This window comes from Malania oleifera, chromosome 1 (genome assembly GCF_029873635.1).
Source record: "Malania oleifera isolate guangnan ecotype guangnan chromosome 1, ASM2987363v1, whole genome shotgun sequence".
Classification (NCBI taxonomy): Eukaryota; Viridiplantae; Streptophyta; class Magnoliopsida; order Santalales; family Ximeniaceae; genus Malania; species Malania oleifera.
In genome coordinates this window covers 130,726,052-130,738,228 of record NC_080417.1, presented here as the reverse complement: position 1 = coordinate 130,738,228, position 12,177 = coordinate 130,726,052, and the positions used below count along the sequence as shown (strand labels likewise).

The following is a 12,177-nucleotide window of genomic DNA, read 5'->3' as shown; positions in this document are numbered from 1 at the left end:
ATCATTCACAACATTCGCAAATCTAAACAAATCATTCACAGCATACACAGCAGATATACTTCAATATAATTATGCTTGAAAAGTAAAAAGAGATAAACGAAAGAGTGACACCGGATTTTTTTACATGGTTTAGCAACCGTGTCTACGTCCTTGCCTTAAGCAACTTGCTATGAGAATTTTACTAATCCATTCGTTCAGTAGGTGGAGCACCTCTCTCCTTCAGTAGGCAGAGACACCTCCCAAGCAAGAACAACCCTCTTGCTTGTCAACGATTCACATCCAGAACCATCAGTTCACAAATAAATCAATAGCTGATTTTGTACAACAAGAAAACTCTCTTAACATATCAGATTTGTACATGATTAAATCACTATGATACTCTCAAAAGAATATTTGCTACGAAGCTCAAGAGATTGACTTGGTTTTCTGGGTTTCAAAGCTTAAAATTTGAATTATAAAACCAGAAAAATATTTTCAGAGAAAGGAACGACGCAAAGCATATTTTCTATGTAAAAATCAATGTATTCTCTTGCCCTAACACGATTAGGATTAGACTTTTATAGCTAGGTTTGAAATTTGACCGTTTATGCAAGTTTTGGTAAAAATATATTTCAAAATCGGAAAGATATCTTGCTGTTCGCGAAAGTCATCACGAGCTTCGGTCGACTAAACTGGTAGTTTGGTTGCCCGAACCAATTAAAATTATGAATTTCGAAGCAGGCAGTAGCTTTTTAGTCGACTAAACATGACGTTCGGTCGCCCGAACCAACACTGTCTGGAACTTTAACAATGGCAGTAGCCATTCGGTCGAATGAACCATAGGTTTGGTCGCCCGAATTCTATGATGCTAGACCAGTTTGTTCAGACTTCTGCATTCGGTCGACTGAGCATAAGCCTCAGGCTCTCGAACACCCTGACATTCAATGTTCTTTTTATTTTTGATTTCAAAACTTATTTGTATCCTTTTGAAATGATATTTGGACTTTGTAAAAATATTTTCTAAGTCATTAAAAAGGTCTCTAGGTCCAATAATTAATCCTAAAAGTTTCACAACAAACATAAATTTGAGAAGTACTTATGTGAGACTTATTATACAATACACATGGAATACTATCTAAGTTTTCATGTCTTTAAGCTTTATCTTCATCCAAACTCTTCTTCAATATCGATAGTCATTTTTCATTTTACTTGTATTCTTCATGGCTTTACACTTAAACATCATTCATTGTGCATGTAAGTTATAATACCTGTAAAAGCACTTGATAGCACAATCAGATGCCTTGGTTTGTCATTATCAAAACAAGATTAAGCCTTGTTAGGCCAACATTGCCATCATTTTCCAATGGTTATTCTCGTATCCTTTGCGTTTTTTAGCACACAGTCCTCTGCTCTTGTATGTAGCTTTGAGAGAATAGCCTTTGCTACACGTGGTGATTCTAGTTCTCTACTAAACAATTGCTGAAGTTATCAAGGTGGTTGGAGCGGTGTGGTGGTAGATATGGATGAGGTGGAGGCTCTCCTCGCAAGTGCACTCATTGTGGACGAGGTAATCATACTTTTGAGTAGTGTTGGGATCTCCATGGTAGACCTTTATGTGTTGCCAATGTAGCAACCACCGACTCCACACCTTTGGGGCCAAGTGGGGGCAACTTACTGTATCTATGTCAGAGGAAGAGTATTCTAAGTTCCAACAGTATCAAGCGTCACACAAGCTTATTTTCCCATTTCTTCTCGTCCCAAATAGGTAATCCCACAACATGCCTGTCATCTAGTACTTCTTATCCTAGTCCTTACTAGGTTATTGACTCAGCTGGCACTGATCATATCATAGGTATACCTAATTTCTTCTCTACTCTTCAGTATCTTGCAAATTTAGCTTGTGTTACTCTTGCTGATGGATCCACCACTACCGTCAAGGGAATTGGGCCTGTAAATCCCACTTCTTCTATTTCTCTTCCTTCGATTTTATATATTCCCAAGTTTCCTTTCAATCTTATGCCCGTTAGCAAGAATACTAAATCCATGAATTGTTTAGTAACATTGTCCCTTGATTCTGTGGTTATTCAAGATTTGAAGATGAGGAAGATGATTGGCGGAGGGCATGAAGCTGGTGGACTTTATCACTTTGAGCCGCTATCTCCTTCCACTGTCTACACTACTGCTGCCACACCTCACCAAATTCATTGTCACCTTGGTTATCCTTCATTGGAAAAGTTGAAACGTCTAGTTCCTGATTTGAGTTCTGTGTTTAGTCTTGATTGTGAGTCTTGTCAATTGAGAAAGCATCTTTGTGCCCCTTTTGCTTCTAGAGTCAATAAGCAGGCTGCAAGCTCTTTCATGTTAGTCCATTATGATATTTGTAACCTTTGTGGATGATTATTCAAGGATGACTTGGTTATATTTAATAAAAGATCATTCTAAGTTATACCATATATTTTGTGCCTTATGTTATGAAATAAAGACTCAATTTGATTTGCCAATTCACGTACTTCAAAGTGATAATGCTGAAGAGTATTTTAGTACATAATTCACTACTTATATTACTTAGTTTGGTATTGTTTATCATTCATCTTGTGCCCACACTCCTCAACAAAATGGGGTTGCAGAGTGGAAGGCATATCACATATCCTTGAAATCACTCACACCTTACTTTATCAAGTGCATGTACCTAAAGCGTTTTGGAGTGATGTTGTACTTATTGTTTTCTATTTGATCAACAGGATGTCATCCTTTATTCTTAGTGGTAAAATTATTTACTCCATTCTCTTTCCTAGTTCACCTTTATTCTCTCTACTTCCTCGTGTATTCGGGTGTCTATCCCTTGTTCATCAACTAACTCTTGGGGTGGATAAGTTGGATCCTGGTGCTATAAAATGTGTATTTCTAGGCTATTTATATACTCAAAAGGGATATCGTTGTTATAGTCCTATCCTACATTGCTTCTTTGTTTCTACAAATGTTACCTTCTTTGAGTCTACACCTTACTAAATTCAATCCTCCAGTTCTTCTAATATCAATGAGTCTTTTCCTTTACCTAATCTTCTAGATTCTAGTTTGTTGTCCTTACCCAATCAACCACCTGTGTCTCCATGTAGTTTGAGTCTTTCTCATCATCTTGATCAGCCTAATTTGCAAGTATATTCACGACAATGGCTCCAAGGAAGAGACTCCCTCTAGCTTCTACTACCACACCTTTGGTTTCCTTGTTTGATGATCATATTTCCCACAATGTTGATCCTCCCCTTGCTGTCCAGGAAGGTAAATGCACATGTACACGGCATCCCATTTCCAACTATGTTTGCTATGACTTCTTATCCCCCTCCTATTATTGTTTTGCTACTACTCTGTCATCTGCTACCCTGCCTAAATCTATTTCAGATGCCTTTGCCACTCTAGGTGGAGGAATACCATGGTTGAAGAGATGAATACTTTACAGGAAAGTGATACTTGGGACTTGATATCTCTTCCTCTTGACAAGTTTGTGGTTAGTTATCGCTGGGTATACACTATTAAAGTTAACCGTGATGGTTCTATGGCTTGTTTGAAGGAACGTCTTGTTGCTAAAGGGTACGCTTAGGTGTATAGTTTGGATTATTTCGACACTTTTTTGTTGATTATCAAACTTACATTAGTACATTTGTTCATCTCCTTGGCTACCACTTGTCACTGGCCTCTATATCAGTTAGATGTGAAGAATATCTTCTTGCATGGTGATCTTGAGGAGAATGTCTATATGGAGCAACCACCTGGTTTTTTTGCTCAAGGCAAGTCAGGCTTAGTGTGTCGGCTAAAAAATTATCTGGTTTAAAACAATCTCCCAGAGCACGGTTTGGTCGATTCAGTGCTGTAGTACTTGAGTTTGGCCTTCGACGGTGTGCAATGGATCACTCTGTGTTTTATCATCATACTTCATTAGGTAGGACCCTTCTTATTGTGTGTGTGGATGATATTGTTATTACAAGTGATGATGATAAAGGTATTCAGAGTCTTAAATGTTTTCTACAAACTAAGTTTCAAACCAAAGATTTGGGATTGTTGAAATACTTCTTGGGTATAGAAGTATCTATCTTGTATAGGAATTGTTTTGTCATAAGGGAAGTATGTTCTTGATCTTTTGGATGAGAATAGACTATTGGGCTCCAAACCTATTGATACACCCATGGATCCTAACAGCAAGTTAGTGTTGGACATGGGTGATTTGTTGCCTAATCCTAGACAATACTAGAGACTTGTTGGAAATTTGAATTATCTCATAGTCACTCGTCCAGACATATCTTCTGCAACAAGTGTTATGAGTCAATTTCTAGATTCTTCGAGGAGAAGTAACTGGGACATAATAATTCGCATCTTAAGATATTTCAAAGAGTGCACTTGGGTGAGGTCTTTTATATCGAGATCAAGGTCACACTTATATTCAGGGATATACAAATGCAGATTGGGCCGAGTCGCTTTCTGACTAAAGATCCACAACCTGGTACAATATCTTGGTTGGTGGTAATTTGGTGTTTTAGAAGAGTAAGAAACAAACTATAGTGGCCAAGTCAAGTGCAGAATCAGAGTATAAGGTTGTGGCTCACATTACTTGTTAACTTATTTGGTTGAAAAACATGGAAGTATTGGGTATTCCACATTCTTAGTCTATGGAGTTGATGTGTGATAATCAAGTTGCTCTTCATATTGCCTCCAACCCAGTCTTTCACGAGCAAACGAAACACATTGAAGTTGATTGCCATTTTGTTCGAGAGAAACTTGTGCAGAGGCTCATACGTATGTGAAATCTGATATGTAGCTTGCTGATTTGTTTACCAAAGCTTTGGGGGGTGTTCGTGTTAAAGTTTATTTGTAACATGGTAGGAGCATATGATATTGATGCTCTAGCATAAGGGGGAGTGTTAAAGGTTATTGTAGTCATTTAGTATTGTTATGAAAGTGTGTTAGAATGTTAACTAGTGAGAGTTGGTAAAGGTATTATGGTCATTAGATTGTATTTGATTTGTATTATAAATAGAGGGAAAGACCTATCTTTGAGTTAGGTCATTTATTTAATCAAAATCTCAACAACTCTGGACACTGTAGTTTTACACTTTAGCTATGTGCTTCGTATTCGATGATTAACAGGCACAATAGTGCTTCCTAGCTTCACAAAGTTTCATTCACTCATCATTTGTTTGTTCTTCATGAAGATTATCTTTATCTCTCTTAATACATCTTATGGAGTCTAGGACATGGTTTTTGCTCTTTATGATTTTGAAAGATTTAGCTTAATTTTTTTCATCATCATTCAAAATGTTCCTATGTCTTAAGTTGTGTATCCTCTTGGGCATCATCATTCTCTTTTTCATTATCATCATTGTCCAACTCCTTCTTAATTCTTTTTAGAACTATAGTCCATTTAGATCACCACTTTATGTAAGAGCTTATTAGCTTAAGCTGTTAGATCGTTGACCAACCACATATATCAAGCATTCAAGCCTTAACAGTGATATTCTTATATGATAATTTAATTTGTGACATTGAATGGAATTATAAATATTGACAATTTTCATTTGATCTTGTCAGTGCTGAATATCTTTTATTGTTGTCTTCTTTCTTATTTTCCTTTTGTATTAGTTCATGCTCGATCAATTTTGAGCTAATTTTCAATTAGGTATCTCATATTGCCTATTAGATTATTGTGGTGGATGTGTTTGTGTCCATTTTTCTATTCTTTTGTATCCTAGACTCATAAATCATAATGTGCTTCCTTCAGCAGAAGTGTTCTTCCAATTCATTTGAGATTTTTAAGAAATGAACTTGACTCATATGGTCTGGGTAACATTGCATGCCTTTTGATTTTGATTTGTCACATTGATGTGTTCATTTTTCAGAGTGTGACTCTTGGGGATGACGAAGCAAGTAGGCGAGGTGTTCAGAAGACAGTGTTAGAGCGGAAGGGACCATCAACATTTTGTTGTGGTGTGGAGATAGTCTCAAAAAATGAGTTGCGAGTTCATCATAGCTTAGAAGCAACAGTGGATGCAATTCTTTCAGGCAAGTTTCGTTCTTATTTAATTTGTGTGTGTGTGTGCGTGTATGTGGTGTATGTTTGCTAATTTTCTTTTGTTTCATTTATTAATTAAGTGGTGTTGATAGTAAATTGGTGATTTTATTGTTTGACTTGTTCTTGCTGGCATAGGTCGATACCCATTTGTTGAAGTTCGCAAGATAAAGTCGGAAGGACTGGAAGAAACTGTACAAAGGAAACCTCTCATACAGAGTCCTTTAGAACAAAAAAATGAAAAAATTACGGCTAATGGCATGCAAGAGACTGTTAATGAAAAGACTGACCCCGATAAATTGATGTCTGAGTTTCCTTCATCCACGGGGGAGAGTTCTTGTGAAAATGGGGCACCTCTACACCTATTTGTTTATGGGGTAAGACATCACTTCCTATTATCTGATAAACAAATGCTATCAAGATTGTCTATACACCCTCTGGAAGGATTCCTGTTGATGATCAAGGGGAGAGAGTGACCCTGAAAGTTAATTTATCAGTTGCTGCATGAAAATATTAAAATTATCTTATTATTTCAAAGATGCTTAGAGCCCAACTATAACTGCCCTGTCCCTTGCTCCTGTTTTACTTATCAAATGAGTCTCTTCTCAGCCAAAATTTTCTTTTACTTATCAAATGAGTCTCTTCGCAGCCAAAGTTTTCTGTATTACTAACCATAGTAAAATTGTGTATGCTTTATGTATTTTTTGTTTTATGATCATATTAAATTACGTATTGAATTTTAAAATAATTGAAAAAAAAAAACTGGGAATATATTTGACAGTCTTGATATGTTAACCTTGTAACTGCTTCTCAGTTCGCCCTAGTTAGTTCTAATCACCAGATGTTGTAGTATTAAGGTATCACGGTATTTTTCATATGGAACTTATAAAGTGAGCAGTTATTCTAGATCCTCGAGGCAAGTGTGATACAGGGCCTTAAACAGTTGAAATTGGATGCTGCGGTTCAATTAACTAATAATATCAGTGAAGCAGATGCACTACTAGCCTTACAAGCCAGGCTCAAGAAGAATTCTGGCATCCAAGCCGCTGCTAAGTCTCATGACATACCCATTTACGTGACAAAGGTAAATAAAGATCAATTTTTTTCTTATCCTCAACTTGTCAGTTTTGTGTATGTGTGTGTGTGTGAAATCCTTTGGTTTTCCTTGTAGACAAGCTCATTGGTCCAGATAATGAAGGCTGTACAATCATTTGTGAGTGATCACGCTGATGAGTTGAAGGATCCCAAATCAGAAGATAAGTTGAATTTATCAGAGAAGATTGATGCTCTAGAGGTAAAAACGAATATTCTGACAATTTTTTTTAAAAGAAAATTCATAATATTAAAAATAAAGAAAAAAAAAAAAAACCTAGACGAATTGAAATTAGCAAATTATATCAACCCTCACTGCGACCCTTTACAGGGATGAAAATGGGATCAGCTAGCCCTAGCCCAATATTCGCAAGCTTGTTTATAAACCCTACTGAAGCTAAATCCTTTTTTTTTCTAGGATGGAAAATAAGATATTGAAACTGAACTGGAAACCTGGTAATATAGTTGGAAGTTTAGAAAATATTGCTTCACAGTGTTTGCTCTGCCCATTCTTTTAAACTTCTCAGGCTTCCTTAAAATTTAACACTTGCCCAGCTCATGAGACCTGATGTTGAGCTCAGGCTTGAGGCATGATAAGTTGGTGATTATGGTTGGTCTGTTAACAGCCCCAGTCTAACAATTTCCTTGTAATGATTCTGAGTTGTCTCAACATAGGTGTTCATGTGGTTGTCTGATAAAATCTTGCCAATGCATTATCCTTGAAATATTTATCATGAAATATATAGAGGTTGAAGGCCTGAATTTTACTTTTGAGGAACTAGATTACAAGTTGGAATAGATTACAATGATGATTAGTAGATTTCTCAGAGTGACCACTTTTGGTACCTCAGGTCGGTTATCTAAAGTAGAGTGAGATCAAATAGAAAGTTCTCCACGGGTGCATTGCTGAATTTTAACTGTGATTTTGGGTTTTTGATCATCTCTCTCAGAAATAAAATAAGCACGAGTACAATGGTCAAAATGTCAGTACAGTTTCCGGTATATCTATTATGCTTTGTTTTTGGAGGGATGTCTATTGCTAATGAACAATGATACACTTGTAGAAGGTCTTTTTTTTGGGGTTGGGATTGGGTTGTGGGCGGTGGGCGGTGGGGGGGGGGGGGGGTGTGGGAGGGGGTGTTTGTTGAATATTTGCATGAGCTGGAAATGGCCTCTACCTTTTTAGAGAAACTGAGTACCAGTTCATAGGGGTGAGGAAGATTATGGGGTTTGGAAGGGATGCTTGTATTGAGCTTTTGTGGAGATCTTCGTGAAGGGTGGAGAGGGCTTATCTCAAGTGATGATCTGAGTTCTTTGCTGCAGTTTTCACTAAATAAATTATGTGCACCCAAATAGTTGCTTCATGTTCAAGGGAGATGCAAATTTACTCATTCATTTCACAGTTGCTCCATAGTTTTGCTATTCGTTGCCATTTTTGGTTGAAATCTTTTGGGTTTGCCTGCTTCAGATGTCAGTGCTGAACCTTTTCTTGGCTGGTGGTTAGTTGTATATTATGAGCATTGTGTTCTAGTTTGGGGGGCTATCTTCTCATTGTATAATGTGAAGTTTATAGAAGCATTTCCAGAAAAAAAAAATGGTTTATAGAATTAGTTCAGTAAAAATATATATATAAAAATGAAAACTTAATGAAAAAAATTCTATGCGGCACCAACAATGTTATATCGATGTTGTGTCCTTGTTGTGTATATGTTGGATACTGACACCCCAACACGAATCTGACACTTCAAAATTGTGTTTTTTAATCTTGTACTTTCTCGGACACTTTTGGATACTATTGAACACCACTCTTAGGACACTCATAATTTTTCAAGAATACTTGGGATAAATAGTGACACTCTGTAATATAATTTTCTTTTACAGTTTACTCATAAAACAAATAATTGTTGAAGGATAACATCTAAAATATTAGTTTTTTTGCAAAACAAAAACTTAACTAGTAAGCTTGCCAGCATCTTTTGAGAAAGTGATATATTGACCCTGTGTTTGAGGCCTTGGATTTGGATGTGTGGATTTAAACCTATGCAATACAAAATTGTGTTGAGTTTTGTCCAAATTCACACAAATCCAATTGCAAGGATCAAAATCCAGGCCCCCAATCTAAATGCAAGGCTCAAAATTCAGGCTCTTAAATGCAGCGTGAGAGTTTTTATAAAATAAAGAAATAAAAAGATGCATATGTATTTATATTGGATTGATTGTTTAAATATATTAATTAGCCCTGTCAGTCATGTGCTGCATCTTATATTTTTAGGATTCATTGTATTTTCATATCCGTGTTGTGTTGTACCCATATGATCCAATGGCCTTGAATAGTACCAACCTTGTATGATTAACTTTATGATTTGGGGAATCTGGAAATTACTTTTGTGACATATTGGATTCTCAAATACTACTACTGTTTGGCACTTGCGCCGCTCTTGGTTTTAGTGAAAGCACTTTCTAGTTTTTATGGAGAGCGATTGTATTGTCTCATTTAACACCAAAAAGGTAGAGAAAATGGCATAGGCAGATATAAATTTTGTACTGTACTGAGTCATAATTTTCCTAAAGCATTTATTTATGTCTGTCTTATGATGTAGTTTTGAGTTTATTTGAACATTGTACTGACTTAAATTTATAAGGCAGGGTTCAATTCAAAATAATGAAAAAAGAAATCACGTGAAAAATATATGAGGTCATGTATGATTCTAATATATACATTTAATAAATATTTGAACTCATGGCATACATCATAAATGAGAGTTCTATTGAAGAATTTTAAATTTTTATAGCATTGGTAAGATGATACATATTTACCTAAAAACTATAATTGAATTTGCCAATTGCTAGTGATACATATTTTTATAAAGGCCATTTTCTTGTTATGAAGAAAAATGTGCCTATTGCTACAATTTTACCCTAGGATGTGTCTAAGTGAGGTAGCAGGCGCTTCCTCGAGGGGGTTAAGCAATAGTCTGACCCCAACCCCACTTGACTGTACAATGTTATTGAGCCAAAGGCTTGAGATCAAAGGTCAGTACTGTCCCCAGGATTATCCCATACTCCAAACACATGGGTGCAGGCCCTGACTACTAAATTTAATGCCCACACACTGCTTGTTGCTGCACTTTTGCATCTAAATATAGATTGCTGAATTTGATTAAGTTGAATGCCTTCCCTCAAACTTGTTCCCCATTATTGTATAGGAGGCAAGAATAGCTATTGAGCAAGCAGTGATTCCGAAAGGAGAACCTGTGGAGCTTCTTCCAAGGCCACCCCATCTTCTATCCCTTCAGATGGACCTCATTCAGAAGTATCAGCTACATTCAGAGATAATTGGTAGAGAGCTGGACACACGGATATGCATCCTCCCGTTCCAGACTAGAGCTGATAAGGACCAGCCTGCTACTGAAACATTTGAGGCAAACCATGGGATTGTTGACACAAGAAGCCTCAATGGTGGCACAACTGGTTTGCCCTACAGTGTCAACAGATTGCCTCTCCTCCCTGAGTGACCAGTGTGTGTATGTGTGTGTATGGAGCAGCCTCATGGATCATTGTTATATTGGAGTTGCATGCTGTCCTCCATTGATTTTGTAAGCTTCCCAGATGAGTAATGCCTGTAACCTTACGATGGCAAGCTGGTAGCTGCTAATTGAGATGTTACTACAAGCCAAGCAAGTGGAACATGATCGAGTTGCCATTCAACCATCCTCTGAGGTATGTAAAAATTTACATCCTGTGGGTTTGTTGGCTGCAAAATGGAAATGCAGAAATGTAGTTTGGTGAAAGATGAATAATTTCCCTTAATTTTCTCACTTGTAACAGCAGTTTGGCGAAGCAGTACTGGAAATAATGCAAATCAGCACTTCCACAATGCACATGGGCTGCGCCACCATTTATATGAATGTTCTGTGAAGAGAAACTTTTTTTCTTTATTAAATCCGAAGAAATTGCGTTTGTGCATCCCTGCGTGTTTGCATGAATGAGATTTTTTCTTTTTCACTTGTGGGTTGAGTCCCATTTGGTAGCAGAGCCAAAACTTTATGGGATGAGAGGCCAAAAAAAATTATGAAACTTCTGTAAGGCATAATGTTTTGTACTATCACTCTTTTTTTTTTGGCAACTTGATGTGCCAATTAGCTTATATTTTTAGATTAAGACCAATTTCGTGTTAAAAATTTCAATCTTACAATATTTATGTGATAAGAAATTTCAGTAGTATTGGTTTTTATATTTATCTGTTCTATTTCATCTTTAATATATTGCGAACTCTCTATTCATTTTTATATTTTTGGTTTTTTATTTTATTTTATTTATGATTAAGCAACTCAAGATGGTTTGTGTCACATTATCACTTTTTGTTAGTGTTACCGATCTTAATATATAAGCAAACTCGTAATTTTAATAAATTATATAATTGAATTTCATAGACATATTTAATGAATTTTCAAAATATTAATAATTTTTATCACAATTCAAAATTTTATAATTTACTTATTTGATTCTTATACTGTTATATATATTTATTGTATTATTAAGAATATTTATTTATAAATTCAATATATTAAACATATAACTCTCTCATTTTTTGTAAGCATATGAACTTATATACCTTTTAAATTTGAAAGTATTATTTTGATAATTATAGTGTGTGTGCCTGTGTATGGATTTGTCCACAATTATAATCTTCCTATCATAGGATATGTTGGGATACAAGGGCTACTCAAAATGCAATTTGTAAGAGATAACAGAATTAATTACAAGAAACAAAAGAACACAAGAAATTTAAGTGGTTCAACACTGAAACTATGTTCATGAGCAATTCGACAAATTTACAATCAATGTGTAATAAAAAAATAAATTAAAGTGTCATTCTCTCCCCAATTTTAAAGAAATCACGATCATTTTCAAATAGAAGAAAAGAAATGTGTGTAGGGGACAGAATTCAGGGTGAATCATTTTTTACGATTCACTCTCACTTACACTCGAATAGACTGCATTTCTTACATGAATCCTACATGAATATAATGTCCAAGAACTTTTTT

The 12,177-nt window shown here is 35.8% G+C and overlaps 1 protein-coding gene across 5 annotated transcripts in view; it reads left to right on the top strand.

Moving 5' to 3' along the window:
* The window catches only part of LOC131168650 (protein SEEDLING PLASTID DEVELOPMENT 1), a 70,377-nt gene extending 59,027 nt beyond the window's left edge, over window positions 1–11,350 (top strand). For 3 of the 5 annotated variants that reach the window (XR_009140379.1, XR_009140380.1, XR_009140381.1), the window contains 6 exons: window positions 5,868–6,030; window positions 6,176–6,414; window positions 6,945–7,121; window positions 7,209–7,331; window positions 10,336–10,849; window positions 10,961–11,350. Coding sequence is in view for 1 of the 5 variants with exons in the window: in XM_058128261.1 (XP_057984244.1) it covers window positions 5,868–6,030; window positions 6,176–6,414; window positions 6,945–7,121; window positions 7,209–7,331; window positions 10,336–10,644 (1,011 nt within the window). In the remaining 4 variants the exon portion in view is untranslated. Of the gene's footprint in view, window positions 1–5,867; window positions 6,031–6,175; window positions 6,415–6,944; window positions 7,122–7,208; window positions 7,332–10,335 lie in introns of all 5 variants that reach the window. The other 2 variants (XR_009140373.1, XM_058128261.1) reach the window with 2 other exon arrangements.
* Window positions 11,351–12,177: the final 827 nt, after the last annotated feature.